The sequence below is a fragment of the Etheostoma cragini genome, chromosome 11, assembly GCF_013103735.1.
Source record: "Etheostoma cragini isolate CJK2018 chromosome 11, CSU_Ecrag_1.0, whole genome shotgun sequence".
NCBI classification, from domain to species: Eukaryota; Metazoa; Chordata; class Actinopteri; order Perciformes; family Percidae; genus Etheostoma; species Etheostoma cragini.
The window spans coordinates 24,422,894-24,445,295 of record NC_048417.1 but is presented as its reverse complement, the minus strand read 5'-3'; the positions used below and the strand labels follow the sequence as shown (position 1 = coordinate 24,445,295).

Genomic DNA, 22,402 nt, shown 5'->3' with positions numbered 1-22,402 from the left:
CCCCCCCCCATTTATCTGTAATGTGTATATATATCCCCTCACAACAATATACAAGTGCATAAACAATGAACAGGAATTAATTACACATTATTACAATAATACAGTACAAATGCAATAATGAATGGGTACACCATGAACACAGGATTTAGGAAACGTCTGCTTGTTTTCAGCCCCATAGTGGATCAGCTGTTGGGTTTCCTCCTGCGTCCCTGTGTGATGCAGGGCGGTATATGTAAAGCACGTAGCTATGTATCATAGATCGTTAATATTAATATATATCTATAAAGTCTATGCGATGTATACAGTCCCTTCAACGCAGAGAAATGCGGAACTGTTGTGCAAATAAACGTTAGCGTTAGCAATTAGCGTTAGCATTACAAGCTAGCGATTTTTGAAACGTTTCAGTTAGGAACATGGTTTCAAGTATATATGCACAGGACTGTATAGACCACAAAACAAGACCATCGTAACTTTTAAATCAATTATTTAAGCCAAAAGTATTTACATTTATGTGTCTCTCTGGTCGATTTGGCAGCCACACACTGCTTGTGTGTATACAAGTGAGGTCGCGTCCACACTAGGTTTCTAGGGGTATATACCCCTCTGTCTATCTCCTACCCCTAACAATTGGGACAGCACTAGCTCCCGCGTGAATGCGCAAAAACTAGGGGAAGGGGCCAGGGGTAGGGGTAAGACGAAGGATGGGGGTTCAGCCTTACTTTATTTATAACCAGTGTATTTTTATCTAGGTATTTCCTCAATTTCTTCCTTTGCGTACACTACAGGACTCTGGAATAGGATCCTCTTTCTGTGGTGGGACCTCTAGTACACTTAACCTCCTTTTAAAAAAATAAAAAATACTGAAGAAGGCCGTGTTGTTAATGTCCATGGGGAAATGGTATTGAAACAATTGCGATTTCAGATTCAGAGAAATCCCTTCACATATCTTTCCAGCAACTAATGGCATGCCTGTTGACTAGGGTTGGGTATGTTTTTTTCTAATACCGGTGCTACAACAATAATTTTTTAAAACAGTGCCAGGAGCCTAAATTTTACCTGAATAAATACTTAAAAAAAAAAAAAAAAAGTAAAAAAAAGTAGAAAAAAGAAGAAGAGCACAAAACGAAAGTCGGCAACATAAAAAAATGTCTCTTGTTTGTTGCTACGGCCATATTGTTAAAATTCAATGACTGATTAATAATGTAATAACAACAACTTAGAATAACAACTTATTTCACCAGTAAATTGCTGGTAAACCACTTAAACAACCACCAGACGGGAAGAGGGAATTTTACAACATCTTTGAGTGCACCATGAGGCTACCAGTTTCAAGTGTTTGTTGTTGTTTTTTCAACATCGGCAGCTGCAGACTGTTACGTTCCGGTGTCGGAATTCCTCTATAGTGGAATACAGTCAAATTAACACCACTTAATGAATGCTGTCTGCATTTGAACTACGGTTGAACGATTTTGGAAAGTAATCTAATTGTGCTTTTTTTCACCGATATTGCAATTGAGGCGTGGCCTATGGGACCCTGGTTTGGATTCACCACTCACACTAATATGAGCAACTTCAAATTAAAGCATAGATGTACAATGCTTCATGGACTTCACATACCCGAAAGAAAAAAGACAAACGTGGACCACTAGGTGTCACTATAATGACACTATTAGAAAACCTTACATCCACGTGTTCCTTGAATTGAGCTGAATCAGATAATATAGGCCACACCCATTTCTGCTAAAAGGTTTTTTGCAATATCGTGCAATGCACTAAACCTACTTTTTCTATCTCCTCCTAGAATGTGCAACCTATTGGCACGGAACTTGGTACGTAACATCTCCAGATGGAAAGTTATAAAAAGAATTTAGCTAAGTTAAACTATTCACCACAGACTGGTCGTTGGAAAGGTGGCTAGTAGGGATGAGCGAGTACAGCATTATCTGTATCTGTATCTGTTTACCACATGAATTATCTGTATCTTTATCTGTACTCTGACTGGGTGGGGCCTAACCCGGAAGTGGACAGGATTTAACACGGAAGTGGGTTGGGTTGTCTTAAAATTGGCGGGGCTTTAACCGGTATGTCATATTAAACATACAATTGACAGGGGTTGATCAGAAATTGTTATATTTGTTGCTGATTAGAAAACTATTTACATGACAGCATCAGCATTGAGCTTCAGATCATTGGTGTTCATGGTAACAAACAAACTATATACAGAACAAGTTTTGCAACAACGAATACAACACATGCGGTTGCAATTATGAAGTAAAATGTAATAAACAAGAGTTTTCATACTCAATATAACTTTCTTTTTTTAACTTTACATTTTTTGTTGTTTTTGGTTCTTTTTTTTATTTCCACACTAGGGATGTGTGAGTGTGTGTGTGTGTGTGAGCGTAAGAGAGAGACACGGAATGAGAGAGAGAGAAAAAGAGAGAGAGGGGGCGGGGGGGACTGTGTTCTACTGATCAAATAGATTGAAAAAATTAAAACCACCAAAGAAAAAAACCTCTCCGACGGCAGAGACACATTCTGCAAAGCAGCATGTCTGAACAAACCCCACGGTTACCAGAAATCTACTGGTAAAGTAAGTACTACAAACCGAAGTAAAAAACAAACCTGAAGCTGAAGAAATCCTAAACGGAAAAGACCCGCAGACCTGAGTGACTGAGGGAGAGAGAGAGGGAGAGAGAGCGCTGTTCACTTCTCCGTGTTCTGTGTGTGTGTGTGAGTGAGCAGAGCGTGTGTGTAGAGCAGGGGTGCTGTGACTATCACCGAACGCAGACACAGTCCGCAACCCAAATCGGAGTTCAATTCAATCCGAGCACAGATATTGACTCGTAGTACTCGTATAATACTTGTATTCGATAAAAGTGCTTTATCCGTACCGGATACTTGTTTCAGCCAAGTATCCGGCTCGTCTCTAGTGGCTAGCCTAACTATTCCCTCGTTTTCCCTTCCACATCAATGCGCCACTTGTTCAAAAAGAACCTTCTCTTCTTCTTTACTTTGCCCTCAACAGCTACCGCTGACTCCGCGGCGGGCCTCTCAACACCGGGGATATGTCACCACAATTATTTTTACTTGTAATTTTCCTTTTGTCCGTACCTCAGCTCGACTACATGTTGTCACGGACTAGCGCCGAAAACCACTCGACAAAAGTCTGGAGTAACATCTGTTATCTCTATAAACCCCAAGGTAGAAAAAGCCAAAATGTGGCTTTACGAGAGTTACAGCAACAAGTGAATGTTGTTTTTGCACTTTGGCGTTTGTACGAAATAAACAACAAGAAAAAAATGGGGTTGATTAGTGAGCTTTAGAGGTGCTGGTTAGCAGATTGTGTTAGCTTTGTTCAGGCTCACTTCATCACAAAATTAATCTGAGGGGCTCAAACAAGTTTAAATCCATAGTTTCAATAATTTTTCAGAATTTTTATAATGGAGAGTTTTTCCTCTTTGGGCCTAAAAAAAACCATGATGAAACCATCAAGCAGCCCTACTTGAAAATAACAGTGGGAGACATGAGAAGCTGTATCATCAAAACTATATAAATATGTCTATCACACACATTTTTTCCAACAAACCAGCTGTTGTTGCTCTAGGCTATGTTTTCTTATAGAGCGAGGGTTGCATCCATCCTCACTTAACCGTCATTAAGAAAGAGAATACAGTGACTCCTATTTTCCACTGTTGTGGGTATGTGCTGTGGGCCACGCGAGCAATCACGGCCATTTAATGCTTAACATCCCAACGTTCCTGAAGCGTCTGTCCGCTCCATTTAAGGTACGCGGCAGGTTTATTTTCACTCGGACCGCTGGACGTTAAGACTGCCATTGCAGGAAGTAAAACAGCGAGTGCATCCAGTCAATTTACCAAAAGACACTACCCCCCACCTTTATCACCTGTGTCCTTTATAACACCATAGAAAATGACAGATCCATCTTGGAGGTGTAAAATCACAATACTTCCTATTTTAAAGGAGAACGCAAGAAAAGAGATTGCATGGAGTTTAACTGCATGAGTACTTGGAGTGGAAGGTAGATACTAGCTTAATAAACGCGATTGTTTTGTAAAGTACTTGTAGAGACAATAAAAGCTGCGAGTCGGGCAGCAAGACGCTTCGCTTCTGAGACGCTCCTGGTGTGGTACAGAACCCAGCACAGTTGAATACTGGGGTGATTGTGTTTCCCTAAAGTTCAAACTATTCCTTTTTTAACATAACTTTTTTTAATTATCGGGTTGAAAAACATTCCATTGAGTTCCTGATTTGGCTTTTTGATGAAAATTTTGGATTATGGCACAATCATGTTGCAACAGTACTCACAGCAGGTGTTGATTTAATTCTGGGTTTAGTTTTGAGAACATGGTTTTGTGATGTTTATCAGTCATCCTGATCCAATAACAGTGCATCTATGTCCATCAGTGAGGTGTTTGCTCTTTGATAATGCGGCCGTGTTTGGCCATTCTTCACACTGGTCCCTCTCTGCATGAAACAGCTCTGGTGTTCTTATGACTAACGTACCTATTGTAGAGTTCCGACATTGAATACTTGGCATCATGTGGACATTGTTAGCCGCTTCATGATGTTTTTACAACTCTCATTAAACTGGCAGACCTTTTTTAAAGCACACACACTTGACATCCAGCACGGTATGTTGACAGTACACTCACCTCTGCCTTTTTTCAGCTTTGTGATACTTTGGCTCATCTTGTACATACTGTATGTAGGGATTAGAGTGCGGATCGGGACGGATTTTTCTGTCCGAGCCCGGCCCACGTCCAACAGAGCAGTAACCGAACCCGACCCGAGCCCGACAGGCATTACGATTTTTCTGTCCGAGCCCGACCCGAGCCAGACACAGTTAAAATCGCATTTGTTTCTCATACTAATGACACATGTACGTTTGTTTGTGTGGAAAGCCCGCTTTTATTAACATCATATGTGGGGGATTATGTCAGTAAATCTGAGTAAAATAAATACCTTGCTTAACCTGTATTGATAAGCCGCCCCAATAAGAGATGCGGTAATTCAGCATTCACTCACACATATACTGTACATGTTTAGTTTAATGCCTTGCTGCCGCTGCTGAGAATTTAATATAATAGGTTTACTTGATATACCACCTTTTACAGACAAAGTAGCAAAGTGCTTCACATGATAAAAATTTGTAAAATACAGTAAGACCCAAACAGTAAATAAGCAAGCAAAAAAGAAAAAACAAACCAATAGAAATAAAAACCCAAAAGTTATAAACAAGAAAAAAGAATGAGTTTACACAAAAAAATGTTCAATGCCTTATAGCGCTGATGTGACCGAGCCCGAACCGAACCCGAGCATCCTTTCTAAAAATCTGTTCGAACCCGGCCCGGCCCGTCGGGTACTGTTGGGTCTCGTCGGGCTCAGGTCGGGTATCCATCCTCTAGTAGGGATGGGTATCGAGAACCGGTACTAAACGGGTTCTGGTTCCAGACTGGTCTGTATTGACATATCTAAAAGCTCCTGGACAAACAATATTGTTGTTTTTTAATGAGGAGTTAGTCCGAGACAAAAAACAGAATCAGAAGAAAAGTGGACGTTAGATAGATAAACTATTAAATTATTAAAAGTATTAAACTGCCTTGCGTTTTGATATAGCCATTATCAGTTTAAATAATTTTTCTAATGATTTTTTTTATTTTCTATTCTCCGATTCAAGCTTCTTAAATGTGACTATTTTCTTTACTGTGTAAACTAAATATTTCTGAGTTTTGGACAAAACAAGACAGGTGAGTGTTATCTTGGGCTTTGGGAAACACTGATTGACTTTTTCTCACTTTTCTCTTACATGTTATAGACGAGAGGTCTTCTACAATTCATGTTTCCAGTAGCTCGCCAATAGATTGACAAACTGAGACACAAAATGACTATGATATTAAAAGTGAGGTAGCTAATTTAGTGGGCCAGATAAGTGTAAAGTGGTGATGTCTTCTTGGACCCTGATGGGAATATTTCAGTGTATGTAGCTAGCTATGTGGGCTAAAAGAAGTGTAAAATAGTCATGGACCTTGATGAAACAGCTCTAGACTTAAAATGAAGACTTCTCATAATCTTTGGACAATTTAATACATGTACAAATAGTAGCTTCATTCAGCCTATGTAAGTTATGTAAATAAATGCAAGTGAATAAAGAAAAATAACCAAAAGGACTAATTGGCAATGAAAACAATTGTTAGTTGCAGCCCTCATATTGGATTCATGAAGTAGACAAACATATCACACTAAGTAAATGGTAACGTTGCTATGTGTTAGGTAGATGAGCAACATTTTTTCTTTAATCACATGTTAACCCCAATGGCCAGCTTTTGAGTTTGAGCCATTGGCAGCCACACTGAATCAAAGGTAGATGCATTATCCTGAGTAACTGTCACAGGATTTGATATATCTGCAAAAAACCCTGATTATGTTCAGTGGATGCATTCACTGTACTGTGCGTACTGTTAAAAACAAAAAGCTCACATTAGTGATTCATTTATAAAGGGCCGAGAACTCAACAAACCCACTCCCTCCACACATTTACTAGAGCCATGCTGTAAAAAGAGCACACGTTGTTCTGCTCTGGCGCTGAACATTGGCCTTAGAATAAGAAAATGATTGTGTGTGATAGAATCTGTATAATCATTTCAATTGCCTGGGATACAATGATGCATCTACTGTCCTTTAACCGTAAAGCCACAAGGGTTTGAATGAACACCTTGAATCGTTGCATAATTATCTTCACATCTGACATCATCAAGCAATATTTAGCATAGGTATGAGCCTCTCCTTTCTTCTTTTACCTTGAGCTACATATTCAAATGCAGCCTTTTCCACTTTTCAGCACCAGAGTTGTAAGCAGATCCATGTGCTTGCTCTGAGACCGTTGGTATGCATGATGGCATTGAGGGCGTGAAAGCAATGACACAAAAACTTTGGCGTCTGGGTTGCTGTCTGCGCTCAGACCAGGGGTGGAATGTAAGAAAGTACATTTACGCCAATACTGTTCTTAAGAACAAATATTGAGATACTGTACTTGAGTCTTTTCTTTTCATGCCAGTTTCTACTTCTACTCCGCTATATATCAGAGAGAAATATTGTACTTTTAACTCCACTACATTCACCTGAAAGCTTTAGTTACTAGTAACTTTACCAATTAAGATTCTTGCACACAAAACACATGTAGTTTATAAAACACAATTTTCTTAGTACAAATTAAAACTACCTAACAATATAACGGCCTACAAGTCCAGCTGAAATGATTAAACAAAGAACTGTTTGGATTGTCTCCAGTTTCTGAAATATGAGGCTTTTTCTTTACTTTTAAAAGTAAAGTAAATTTTCCTGTTTATACTTACATACTTTTACTTAAAGTGTCTATGAGTAACTTTCAGTTTGTGTTGACACCAGCGGCCGCTTTGGAAAAAACACCTGCTGCCGTAAAGGTATCATCTTTCCGGTGCTGTATTGCCCACTGTATATTTCTGAGTTAGCGTTACCAGGAGGTCATATATATCATATTTTGCTCAGACAGAAAATCATTCATTCACAATAAGAGGATAGGTTACAGATGCAATGTTGCATTTTAAGTGTTGCATACGGCAACTTAGCCTGCTTTGGATGTCTTGTGAGTTAAACCGGGTCTCACCGTCACTGGGTCACGAGCCGAAGCAGAGTTTGTTACAGCAGCCAACGTAATAATAACTTCGATTTATATAGTATTTCATGAAAGACGCTTTACACAAGTAATGTTACGGGGGACAAGGGAAAGAAAATAGTAAGCCAACAAAAACACGAACTAAAAGGAATAAAACCGCGCTAAATGAAAGGGTTCGCCATTTAATGTCGGCTACTGACGTACAACCACATTGCACATTGTACATTTCTTTTATGAATAAAATAGACATATTACACACATGAGGGCCAATTCAGGGACGTTTTTGATTAATTTACAATCCCGTAATTGTCTCCATCTGTTGAAAGCCTGATCGAGCTGTGACTCACATTATCGGCTGTTGTCTTTCCCTTTTCCTTTTAACTTTAAGTTGTTCTTTGTTTAATTTCCTTATGTTCTGTGTAGGCCTTGCCTCAGTATCGGCCATAACTACAACAGATAACTTCCAAAAATCCTGTTAGGCCTATATAAAGAAATGTCCTGCTTCCTTTTACCTGGCTCCGCTGGCGTACGCTAACACTGGCTTTTCCGGTGTTAAAAGAAATCTGTGACCCATCACAATGTGTTACTGTAGCGTCGTCTACCTGCCGTAACTCAATCTGTGACTTTGCAGGAAAAATCGAACTCAACTATAAACTAAAGAAAACTAATGTTCTCATTTGCTGTTACAGGTCATTTATGATCATTTCATGAAAACATTAACAAATTAAAAGTTACGTATAGTCACTTTTAGTAACTTTTTCAATGCAGGACTTTTACTTGTAACAGAGTATTTTTTTCAGTTTGGTGTTAGAGCTTTTACTTTACGTACAGGATCTTAATACTTTGTCCACCACTGCTCCGACCTCCCTCTTGGTGAGATCAACGGCTGAGATGGTGAACTCCAATTCCGACACATGGGAGAGATTATCTAAATGTACATCTGATCCTGTGGGAAATGTCCCATAGCTATATCGGTCTCGTTGATTGGGAGAGGAAGCGCTTAGTCAGAAAAGGGGCCACGTTTCCACGGCACTCTTAAAAGCTTCTCCTCATGTTTTTTGTATTTCACATGCCCAGCATCTACTGAAGACAGCTATGGAGTTTTTCTTTACAATTTCCTGTTTTCACAGACCCTCTTCTGTCCACTCTATTCAATCATCAGCTCTCATTGTGGAGACCAAGCTGGCTGCAAACTGAACCATTCCTTCCTCCCTGTCTAAGGCAAGACTTCCTTGTCAGAATCACTCACTTTTTTTGTGGCCAGTCCAATAAAGAGATTATATACAAATACAGTTTTTAACAGAGAATATGTTAATATGCCTGAAAGGAACTACATTAACAGTTGTAAAAAAACAAAATAAAAAAAAACATTGACAAAACCAGAGAGAGGTTATAAATAGTTTTCTATTCCTTGCATCTGATTTTAAAAGCAAACACATGTATGCGCAGGCATGGCAGCTGGATGGGTATCATCTTGCTCACACCTGCACACCTCGAGCTGTTTCCCAGCAAGCATGTTTGATGTCACAGTAACTTAAGCCTAGCTGATAAAGACACTGACCTGGCTAGGACGCTTGCTGCACGATCAAATATTAGTGCACTTTTAAGCAAATTGCAATATTCTGGGATATATTGCAATTTAGAACCTTTTTTTCCAACTTGTAATGTTTCCCAATTTCAAATGACGTCCTTCAAAAGGACAATTTGTCAACATACAGGATGTTTCATCTAAAAAGATTAATTTCTCTTTTTGTTCGTATCACTTCAATTTTTTTGCTGCAAAATGGGATTGTCAGGCAGACAAACTGACCAACACATTTATATGATAAAAGATCCATACTTGGTGCCTGTGTATCGATACAGTATTGCCACTGAAAATATCGCAATATTATGCTTTTTTGACTATTTTCCCCCACCTCTAGTACACACGTCACATTCATGTCCTTTCTCTTTGTTTCCAACCATAGGTTGGTAATGAAATTGAGCAAAACTAACAGTGGGATATTCATGAAAATATCTCATATTATAAGGGTTGGTGAACATTCTCACATCAGCACATTTTAACCAATTGATCCTTATTTGTTTTTTCATACTTGTAAAAAGTCGTTATTTGACATCTTTCAGCTGCGTCATAGAAGTTGGCTTCCATCATTAACCCGTGCTCCGGCTGAACTTGCCAATATATTATTCCCATTCCATTGATTCACCAGCTGTAGACCTCAGGTAGTGGACAGTTTCCCAGCTACTGAACAGCTCCGCGTGAGGGCTGTCACTAGCACTATACAACCTCACCGATACTGGATTTTAGAGGCGGATGCTGAGATTGATAGTTGGGAGTTTTAGTCAAGTTTAACTTTAAAACATAATGCTACCAACGTTTGATTAGAATATCTTGGATTTATTTATTTGGATTGTAACCATGATATCGGAGCAGGACATTTTACGGCTACAAAAATAAACTTAACAATGAATGTGATTATGACATGGTTTGCAAAATGCCTCAAACTTTGTTAGTTATTTCTGTACTATAATGTATGCTTACTTATCATTGTATCAGCAATAAGCTAATATCCCCCCGTTTACTTGTCCAGCTCTAGTATTTTTTATCCCAAATTAGAGCTTGGGAAAAATATAATATTGGATGCAATATGTTGAAATGGAAGTTTGTCATTGTTCTGGTGCAGAAGGCTGTGTTGTCCTGTAGGGGGTTGGTAACAGGGCCCTTTGGCTCTCTGCTAAATTGAGAATGAAAGTAAAACAATCTATTCCACAATGTAGTTTAGGATTGTGCTGTGTCCAAATAAACCTAACATAATTATGACAATACAAACTTGTTTGTAACCAATTTTTGCCCCATTCGGTTACAAAAAAAAATCTTTCTTAGACCTTCGCAAAGGAACTACGTATGAATTCTTTTGGAGGTGCAGCCTGCTCTGGAAATAGGAGTGGTATTATGCTATATTTCTATGCTTATATAAATCTGTATGAACTGTGCTTGGAACATGGCCTTGAACCAAACGATTCCTGTGCACGACTGCACTAGTTCCTGTGCTGTGTCTTTCCTTGTTTCATACAGTGAACTCAAAATACTCCGTAACCAGTTTTGTGTTTGGCATGTACAGACCAATAACAGAATCAAGCATTGCAGTGCAACAGTAAAGTTAAAATGGTTTCAATCCCACCAGATGTTGCTTAACTCTTGTGCTGTCCTCCCGGGTCAAAAACTGACAAAACTTTGAATTCTTTGTCTTATTTTCAGACTTTTTTTGTTTTTTGTTTTCACTAACACCACCTTACTAGTTTTACAATACTTTTTGGAATCCATGGTCAATAACCCTCATTTATACAGCATTATACCTAATATTTGAGTTAAAAAACAGAAATTATGAATTATTTTGACTAATAGTTGAGATCAGAGGAATGAAAGTGATCAATTGTACTTGCAAAGAGCGTTCTGTTGAATTCAATACATTTTTTGTGGTAATTTGGTGAAAAGGAAACCCATATTTTAGCACTTTGAGATTTGTTTAAATGTAAAGTGCATTACAAATAAAATGTATTGTTATTATTTATTATTATATTTTCAGATGTAGACATTTTTTTAAATGGGTCAAATTCTACCCGAGGACAACAGGAGGGTTAATGCATCAGGGAGCAGGATCAGTGGAGGTTGCTTCAGCTTTTAGTAAAAAGGAATATTCTTGCTACTTAACAAAATCTGTCTTTAAAACGACAACAATACAATATTTACTGATATCACAAAGTCTGCCGTGATATGCCTGGAAACGATGTGCACGTTCACAATCAGTTACATTTACTTTTATTTACCAAAAGCAGCTAAAATATGATTTGACAATTAAAATACTAAGCTTTTCCAGACATGTAAATAAAAAAAACTACTCTTTTTAATAAAAAAATAATACACAGAATGTGGGAATTTCAAAATAAAGGTGCGTATTAATGACAACAATATGTATTGGTATTTTCACTTTGCATGGATTACATTGTTTTCAAAATGTTACTATTAATTTATTTACCATTACCTACTCTATCGTATTTATTATTTCTTCTGTAACACTGTCATATCCCATTTTTGGGATCAATAAAGATTCATCTACTGTATCGGATTGGATTGTTGAGGATTGAATCCTTTGTGTACTACCACCGTAAAAGAAGAAAAAGAATCTGTGTACTAGTCAAACTCCTTCAAGAATTAGCGTCACTTTATGTGCCATATACAGTAATTGTACTGGAATACGTCTTGGTGCGATTGGTGAGAAGTAAAACTGGCAACACGAACAATAATAACAGAGATACCAGACCAAACCAGCACACGGTTCTCATATTGATTGTTGACACTGCATTCAGGAACTCAATCAGTTCTCAAGTCTATGCCCTTCTCTAGTTAAGCCTGTATCCTGCCATAGAATAGGGCAGTAATGATGTTACAGACTCTAACCAGCCTAATGAACATCCGAATGCCACTGAGTGGAACTTGGAGAATGGGGCGCCAAACATCCTGTGAGGGCAGAAGGATGTGTACAGCACAGTACGTAACATCTCTGCTGGGACGGCAGGAGTGGATGAGTACAGGCTGAGCCCTGACACTGGGCGAGAAGACAACAGCTGTTATGCATGGATTGTTTTTCCAGTTTTCTTTGTGCATGTTTGTGGATGTAATAGGTGATGTCAGCGCTTGTGCAAAGTGTACATGACTAACCACTTCTGCAAAACACTCTAAGGTACTACAGATATTAGTGGACCACCCACAGTTCGCACTGGTTTGTGGTTGGATGAAGTTGACCCGAACGGATGAATAATCGAGTGTTGTGCCTCTGTAGAAGGCGCTCTCTTAGCTTTCAGCCTAAATTAGCAACATTTTTTATGAAGTATGGGATTTCTTTTAGAGGTCATTTCAGATTGTTGTTTTTTGGTTGATGATTCATTTATATGTTCATTCTTTTCTTTGCTGCTGATGTACTGTACGCATTCTGCTTCAGCATTGAGAGTTTATAAATCCTGAGATATTCAAATAGTCTTTGACTTCAGCTTTCTGTACAAAACAATTGTCAATCACAAAATGGAAGACGAGACTCGTCCCCAAAGACTTTCAAATTGATCTGAAGCTTCTTACCTCTGCCAAGCATGTCACGTTTTGGGTTTGGTTGGTTTGTTTGTCTCTCTGTCAGCAGGATTACGCAAAACTACTGGCCTGATTTAATTAAACCTTGTTGGGAGGGTGTAGCATAGGCCAAGAAAGAACCCATTACATTAAGGACCGGATTCAAATCACGGGTTTGATAGACCAATTTAGTTTTACCTTGCTAACATTACATGTATTTTAGCATGTGCTAACCACAGTATGTCACTGGAAAATATTTTCCATAAGCTTGTGTCTTAAAAAAGACAATTGAAGAAACCTTTTTTATTTTACTTAATTTTTTTTAAGTTACGTTAATTTTGAGCATGCAACTTTTTGGTCTCAGTAGCTGATGGAACCAAATCAGACGTAAAAGTCAAGTGAATAATTAACTTTGATTTGTCTGTGAGACAGGAATAGAGCGCCAATGGGATGACAATGGTGCTACAGCCAACCGTTTGCTGACACATTATAGCAATTTTTAAACAAGATCATATGTCTCTCAGCTGGTTTTGGAATACTGCTGCCCTATAGTGTCCAGAAATATTTGAATGCATGTTGGACTGTAAGTACTGTACAGTATGGTTAAGGTTGGGGTTCCTGTACTGGAACTAAATGTTGCCAGTGATCATACTGTACATGGTTATTAAAACCATATTCTCTGGGTAATATCCATTTTTTCCATGTGAAACGTAGTTTAAGAAAGATGTGTCTTTATTTGGGCAGAAGGAATTTAAGTCTTGCCATTCTTTACCCAATCATTCATACACCCGCCTGGAGTTGATTATGCTCTTTTATTTTTGCTATTCAGTTACTAAAGTATTTTTTTTTGTTTCCATCATTAACACGGTTTTTATGGCAGAAGTGAACAAAATGGCATGCTGGTAGTTTCCAACTTGACAAATGGATTCCTTGTAGATGGGAGGGGTTGGGTTTTTGTCTTCACTACCACCTTAAGAATTAGGTAAATGGTAGGCTTACTATATGACCAAAAAATATAAAGTGGCATAACAATTGGCTTAAAGCAATATTCTAACAGCCATTGGGAAAGCATTCTGCAACGTCTGTTCTATGTTGCCATGTGACAAGATATATCCTCCTGTATCGGTTTGTTCATGTATGAAAAACAGCCTTCGCCAAGAAACAGCTGGGGATCTTGGCAAAGTAGAGTGCTGTGTGTGTTCGTCTTTGTGTGCATGTGCATTTGTGTGTTTGAAATTCATGTGTGACAGAGCAGCTGATCTTTTCCTGGCTGTTTCTCATTTGCACATCACCGTAATGTTTTACAATCCCACTTTCAGTAAGGCCCTCCTCTCCCCGGGGTAATGCAGCTTTAACTCTAAGCAGACTTGAGGAGGCACTGGGCCAGTCCCCCTGGTGACAGAGCTGCAGGGAGACTTGTACGAATCAACTGGGTCAAATCTCTCCGTGATGTTCTGTCTGGCAGCGCCTGAAAGTTAAAGCTGCATAAAATTGCACCATTTGAATAATGTGCAGCATTAAACGTGTATGTTTAGAGATTATATTTTACTACGCTAGCGTAGGAATGCGATGATTGCTTGGCCTCCTGTATTGCTCCTAGTAGCTTTCTCCAGAACCATTGTACTCCAATGTAACTTACAGAGTGACCCCAAAGCACTTAATATGCAACTAACTGCAACATTAACCACCTTACTGTGTGATTGCAATTTAAAAGAAAACATTGTACTATTACATTTACCTGACAGAGAATATTGCAGATTCAGATTCTGGTCACAAAATATGTCGAAAATACAATGCATTATTATTTCTTTAACTGTCCAGCCTGCTGGTAAAGCCTCTCTTTTTGCTTTATCTAAACATTTGCTGCAGAACTTGTACCCTGCACTCACAGGCGGTGGGGATTGCTAACAGTGCTATTAGCTACAGTGCAGACAGAGCATCAGTTAGCTCCACTCACTCACCGAGGCGACCTGGTTTTTGCCAGAGAGCCTTGCTCATCACCAGTATAGATAACCGTCCTGACCGGGATCCAGGCGTCATTAGCAGGTCTAATGACGCCCAGATGGTGTAAACTCTGTATTAGGAGCCGTGTAAGTAGCCGTGTGATGTAGAGGAACCCGTCAGTTTTGCAAATTGTCTTGCATCAGTATGTTGTGGTTCTAAGTTGCGATATATTTACTACTAATAATACACATAAACTACGGATATAGGGCTGCCTACAAAACTTTGATACTTTCAGGGCACTGCCAGAATTGCCTCCAATTAATCGACCATTGAAAAATGCCTTGCCCTTTCATACCAAATTTCAACACAGAAGGAGTAAATCTCATCAGCTTTAGTGAGCCAATAAGCATGCAGCATGCTTGTAACAAAGATCTAAAAATGGTGCTTATTGGCTGTCTAACGTGTGGCAGGCATGCAGCACAGACACTGTTTCACAGAGGCGAGCTCTTGTGTGTGTGTTGTTTCATTTCGAGAGGCTTCACTACATTGTGTGTCACATAGGTGTAAAGGAGCTGGACAAAATGGAGTTGTAAAGTAATGTGGTAATATTTTTTTATCAATGGATATTATCAAATTGGTATTGAAAAAAGTATAGTTCAGAACTCTGTGTGTATTGTAATTTTTGAAACAATACCTTGCCCTACTTGTATAAAAGTAAGTTCTTTAAACTGCTGCCGTTAGGTGTTTATTTTTAATGTAAAAAAGCTTTTCAAACAATCAAGGAAAGGTACATATCAGGCGGTACAAACTATATTGTCAAAATGTCAGGGTAGATTATATGGACATTTTCAATGTCAAGACTATATTATATTATATATTAAGACTGGATGGTGGCAACTATTAGCACTCGCAACACCGTCACAGCCTACATGAAGTTGGTTCTTCTTATTCTGGATGCTAACAAGTTAGCACATATACAACTAATATCATATAAAATATGCTTGGCAATGACATGTGCTAGATGTTGTTATCCTATTTAGGTGCACTTAGATGATGGCAGTTTATAAGGGGAAAATTTGTGGTGTCATTACATATTTTATAATATTATTTATAAATTTATTTATTTTTTAATATTATTAATTTATTCAGCACACAGGATTATAACAAGAGACTGCATGGGTTGAGGTTATCTCTCAGACTCTCCCATCCCTCCTGGCTCTTGTTGTTTGTTGAAGAGAAACTGCTTGTTACATAGTTCCCACTGAAAGCAGTGCTTCCACTCGAACCAGTGAATGCTAACAACCTGTTTTTGGTTACCTTGGCTGCCAGTATGGAACTCTTGGGATTGTGCGATGTTACATGTACGGCAAAAATAACATTAAAAAGTCGTAAATACATTTTAAAGTGCTCCTATAGTGCTTTTTGGCTGTATCCTTTTCCTTTATTGTTTATCTTTACGGATGAAAGACTTATTTAGAGTGTAGTGTCTGCCGCCCCCATTAGGAATTCTAAGCAATGACAACAAAGCTGTTGCCGCGTCCACATGAAATAAGCCTTCCTTGATAGCGCACCCCCCTGACCCCTCCTCTGCACAGTTGCTAGTAGCCAAGGAGGACATGGAAGGGGAAAGAAATGATGGACTCTTCAGAAGAGGTCATTAACTGCACTCAAGTTTCTGTGTCTAAAAGTTGCCCGACGACACAAATTTTTGAAAACAGCCACACTGAGAAATACAGAGAGATTTGTACGGAGCTGATACTCTTAATTAACTTTGTAGCTACTCACTTGGCAATAGCTTGAATGTGAACAGACGTTCATTCATTTCAAATGTTACGCACTAAAGCATTAACATTTAAATAATTTACCACTCTGAAACGTCTTGCTCCAGTCCATGTTGCAAAGCTGGTTTTTGGTTGTTTTGCCTGTGTTTTCAGGACTAGGATCTGAGGCGTACATGTGAACTGGTAACCGGTTGAAGCTGGCTGGTTTTTGGATCACACCAGCTTGCTTGCTTGTCAGGGCTCACCCTACTCTGCTTCTGACTTGTTAGTAGTCCCTACCTAGATACTGTCAGGGCACGCCCTCATACTCTGCTTCTGACTGGCTAGTAGTCCTTACCCAGGTACTGCACATGTGCAACTCCCAACAAAGATGGAATAGAAGTGACATGTCTTACTTTGTAGCTATCATTTTTTTTATTATGAAACCCTGTCAACCTATTCTGGTACAACCTCTAAATATAACTATGAACCTGAAAATTATGATTATATGAGGTCTTTAAAGACCAAGATAGAAAACCTCCTTCAAACACAAACCAAGAGGAAAACGTGCTTCTGCAAAAGTGGAACACAGAGCCTCTGGAGTCTGAACAAAAAAAAATGGAGCATTTGCAGACCTGTAGACCTTAGATCATTAAACATTAGCTGTAGCAGGCAGGCTTAAACCATCTAAAGCTACCTTTGCATTAGTACACTGTTTTGCAAAGCAGATCTGTACAACCTGGGGGATATGTTTCCATTTGAATTTTGTCTCATCTGCTATGCAGCACCCGTGACATGAAATCCCAGTGGCCCAAAATCCCAAAATAGTAATACACATTGAAAACAGCGAGGCAGTCTGTTGTTTTTAACATTTTAAAGTAGTTTTACTAAAATTATAAGTTGAAGTTGACGTCTTATGAATACCCTGTTAAACCTGTCCTCCACTGCAAACACGGTCCAGTACACGGCCACGTCATTGGTCTGCACCAGCCGAGGCTGGCTTTAAACTCGCTGATGTTCAACTCTGGCAATTTCCAAGGCTTTCACTTGTCTATATAATGGCCTTATTTGATTTTTCAGAAAATCACATATTCAAGTTGATTCCTTTCCCCAGAATCGATGATTCACCTAGATATTTTGTTTCCAGCCAAACAGAGTGAAAGCAGAAAAAAAAGAACATCCATGTTATGTTCTTCTTTACAAATGACATAAATGTCAGACTGGCTGACTGAAATGTGAGGTGCATTCGTCCTAGATAACAAATCATTTTTAGAAAGGTCCCATGAAATGATGTATCCAGAAGAAGAAGGAAAAGAAAATCTCATTGCTATTAATAATAATAATGATACATTTTATTTGTAATGCACTTTACATTTAAACAAATCTCAAAGTGCTACAGGTTAGATCATAAAAGCAAGGTAAAAAACATCATTTTTAGTCCTTTTTAAATTCATTGCTCAATACTAAAGAATAACAATAGGCATTCTTCTAGAATCGCAATAATTGAAAATCGCTGTACAAATCAAATCGGCAGTCATGTGTCGTGAAGGAATCAAATCGGAACAAACTCATATGGTCCCAGCCCTAACGCTCACCGTGTCTCAGGCCCCTGGGACTGCTGGGAGTTTTAGTTGACAGCTCCAATCATGGGGCACATTAAGGTTACTGCTATTTGCTGCCACCTGTTCATGTGTTTAAAAGTCTAGAACCTGAATACAGGACAACCTCACTCTTTTATTTTGACTTTTACACCTATAATCTGGAACATTGACATTGTAGTTTTTTGACAAAGGACTAGGAAAAATCTATGTATATTGTAAAATTAGTCAAATAAGCGTGGGCTTGTAATGTTAATTGTAAGGGATAAAAAATGATGTGTGAAGTTGCCTTCATGAAGGGATTTTATTTTGCTTTAATGACTTAATTGTTCCTTTTTTTTTCTCCGTTCCAGATCTACTGCTGCTGAATCATCAACCAGCTTGGACATGGCCAAAAAGACGATGGATAGCATAAAGCAGAGTGGGATGGTGGCACTCATACTGCTGTGTAATCTAACAAAGGTAGGACAGCCTGCAAGCCAACTTTCCAATACTGAAACGCACACACAAACACACACAAAATGCTTCATTTAATACATAAACGTGCATAAGTGAATAAGTCATCCAGAGCTGCAAAGATAAATAGATAAGTTGTCAATTATTAAATATTTTTGCCAACTACGATGATAATGAATTAAGCGATTGAAAGATTATCTGATTCCAGCTTTGTAAATGTGACTATTTGCTAGTTTCTTCACTCCTCTGTGACACTTAACTGAAAATCTTGGAGGCATTTGAGGCCATCATCTTGAGCTTTGAAAAAAAACACTGATTGACATCTTTACCATTTGTCTGACTGACTGATTTTTGACATTGTTTCTGTGATCGTTTGGAGCCAAAATTTGAAAATGTATCAAAATTTGGATTTATGATGCAGTGAAGGAAAAAGGCTTTGTTATTAAAGACATGCACATGGAGCTTCGTTTTAGAAGCACTGTAGTTTAATATTCATCTGTGAATTCACTTCACTTATCTAGAATTATTAATGTCAGTTTCAGATTATGTTTGGGATTTTGTGAAGGATTAACAATCTGCTTCAGGTTGGTATCGCAGTGTAATAAATAAACTGGACATATCTGTTTGGCCATTCTTCTGCATAGATGTCATATTTTCCATGGTGCACAAATGGATCTAATGGAAGCTTGTGTATATTAGACTCCATTTCCTGGTGTTTCAAGTAGATATAATGAATCAGTCTTACTTTCATAGAGACAATACACAGCCAAAATTGGGTCCAGGAATACAGTATGCTTGCAAGCAAATACTTTTTCTGTCATGAAGCTCAGTAGCCATAGACTTTGACTTTTTAAAACATGTCATCTGCTGAAGGTGACTACACTGTAGTGTGCATGCTTGTGTCTTCTGTAATACATCAGCCAGGACCTGTGTAGACATATCCCTTTTGATTAAAGCAAGAACTGAAAATGTGGATTAACCTTCTCACTCTCCTTCCTTGCAGACTTTTGTGAAGGCGAGCATGGACGTGAATGAGACCCAGCAGCAGCATCCAACCCACGTCTACCATGAGATGGGACTCACCAGAAACAAGATAGTTACAGCACAGTTTGAGTGCTATCAAAAGATAATGAAGGACGATACCCAGGACAGACAAGGTTGTTGTTATGTTTTACGTTACTCAACTTTACAGGTGTCTAGGCCAAGTAATTGGAAAACACTCTCTGCTCAATTCTACACTTGTAATTTGTAACCTCTGCGCTAAATAATGAATGAACAAGAAAGTACTATATAGTTACACATTCACATTTTTTCTGTGGTTTTAGAGCCCATGTGTAATCGCACTTGGGATGGCTGGCTGTGTTGGGAAGACACTAAGGCAGGTGTGAACTCGGAGCAGCACTGCCCTGACTACTTCCAGGATTTTGATCCTTCAGGTACAAATCTGTCGCTTATAGCAGCCTTGAAGTTTGTTTTTACTTTAAAGTGGTACTTCAGCGATTTAGGATTTCTCTTCTGTAAAGTTGGAGGACTGTTCAAAGATGAAAATAACGGTCGTAACCAATGCAGCAGAGGCCGATAAATCCTGACTGCTTGGATCCTATTTCCGATAATGCACCTTGATAGATAACCTGGTGCGCCAGATGGTTTGTTAGCACAGAACCATCCTAGAAGCCGTCATTGGAAACTGTTTGAAAAAGGGCTTTAAAAAAAAAAAAAAACTGTCAGCTGATTGGACAAACCATCTGTCTAACATGTCTGGCGTTGTTGTTTTATACGAGCAATCAAGGTTGTCACGCACAACTAAACCACACCTGTAACTGCCAGTAGCTCATCTCCGGACGCTGATTGGTTCGGTCCGCTGCTGATTGGACACAAACTTTTATTTAAAGCGTGACAAGATGGATTTTTTGTGTTGATGATATAACATAATCTTTAATTGGACCCTACCTGAGTGGTAAACCACACATCTGTTAATGCAGACTTCAAGTCCTGTAGTAATGCAGCGATGAGACAAAAGCAGAGGGAATGCAGGGCATGCCGCAGTGTTCACTAACATTAGCTTTTGGTAACACCTTCGGTCTGATGAACAGTAAACATCTAAGTTGATGCCTGTGTTGCTATTTTTTAAGCTACCATAGCTGTGATATTTCACGAGACTAGGGGGGAACCCGGGGGGGAATCGTATTTCGGGGGGGGAAGGGTGCCCCGCTGGGCCCCCGCTTTAGACCTGAACCTACCTCTGTTTATAGCTCTGGCTGAGGAGACTTTAACTGTAGTTTATCTGGTTGCCATGACTTTGCGAGTGATGACCAGTTACAGTTGCACATCCTCAAAGGGCAGAGAGAGCGGATGGTTGATGATTGTTCGCATGAGTTCAGTGAAACGGCTTTGCAGAGTCGAGTAATAATGACTTCATGACAATTAATAAAATGCTGAAGCAGCAGTGGCAACAATTTCTAAGCAGCTGAGTGCAGCAACGTACCAATTGCATGCTCTGAATTTTTGGGTCTCCATAAAGTATATAGTGTGGTCAAAACCTACTCCATCTGAAGTGTCCGGAGATAACTTGTGTTGTGATTTGACACTAAATAACATATTAAATTGAAATAATAAATATTCGGTCTTCCAAGAAAACTGCAGTGCCGTTTGTTCAGGAACCAAAACATATAAACCAGCCTTTAAAAATCCCCATAAAACATGAGGCTTCATGGCTACGAGTACATACAGACAGCAGCGTTTCTACTGTACTGTATGTCTAAATATTACTTAGAAGCGTCTTAAACTGACAACGGTAAAGCACTGTCTATTTATAGCTTTTATAGAGATTAATTAATTGTGTTTCCATGTGTACAGTGCACACATGTGTTTATAAAACTGAATTAGTTTTAATTGCTGGAATATTCTGAGACCAAACAGTACAGCACATCCTTCATCAGGATATGCGGACGTATAATTAGATTCAGTCCTTCTAATCACATCCTCTCAGTAGTTCCATTTGTACTAATGTGTGGCTGTGTGTCTAAGGGCAACTTAGTCCTTTTCTTTTGTTTATTTATTTATTTTTATGGGCATTTTAGGAATTTTTTTTCCAAGATGAAGACATGAAAGGGTAAAGAGAGATGGGAAAGACGTGCAGCAAAGGGCTGCTGGTTGGATTCAAACCTGCAACCGCAGCGTTGAGGAGTAAACCTCTTTATATGTGCGCCTGCTCTACCAACTGAGCTTACCTGGCGGGGGGGGGGGACTTTTTCTTGACTTGACCCTAGTTTTGCTGCCAATAATAAATACCAAGAAATTAGATCTTAAAAATCTCTTAGATTCAGGCTACAGCATTGATGTAAATCAGCATATGCCAAAGCTGTATCATTTCTTTACCTGCAGAGATGGTCACGAAAATTTGCAGCGATAGCGGCCATTGGTTCATGCATCCAGAGAGCAACCGAACATGGACCAACTACACCCGCTGCAATAAACACACCAATGAAAGCAGAGTGGTAGGTTTTTCATTTAAATTTCATCAAATGCATATAAAACAAAAATAAGTGAGTATTGGTTAGCACTGACCTTTTAATACATCCCTGGATAGTTGTGTAGTCCGTTGTGGTGGCAGCAGACAGTTATTTCATACTGTATATTTATATAAGTGTGATGCCAATGTTAACTGAAATGTACTGTAATGATGTTTACAGAAAAAGGTCTGGGGGTTAAAACATTATAATTCATCATCCGGAGAAAATAATCATCCACAGCATGTGGAAATCTGGCCATTGCAATATACACTCACCGGCCACTTTATTAGGTACCCCATGCTAGTAACGGGTTGGACCCCCTTTTGCCTTCAGAA

At 38.9% G+C, this 22,402-nt stretch overlaps 1 protein-coding gene across 1 annotated transcript in view; it reads left to right on the top strand.

Annotated features, from left to right (window-relative positions):
- calcrla (calcitonin receptor-like a) overlaps positions 1-22,402 on the top strand; it is a 49,861-nt gene that overhangs the window by 12,980 nt on the left and 14,479 nt on the right. Inside the window, exons 2-5 of the mRNA XM_034884861.1 lie at positions 18,453-18,561; positions 19,559-19,712; positions 19,881-19,991; positions 21,940-22,052. Coding sequence (XP_034740752.1) covers positions 18,487-18,561; positions 19,559-19,712; positions 19,881-19,991; positions 21,940-22,052 — 453 coding nt within the window. The 5' untranslated portion in view covers positions 18,453-18,486. The remainder of the gene's footprint in view (positions 1-18,452; positions 18,562-19,558; positions 19,713-19,880; positions 19,992-21,939; positions 22,053-22,402) is intronic.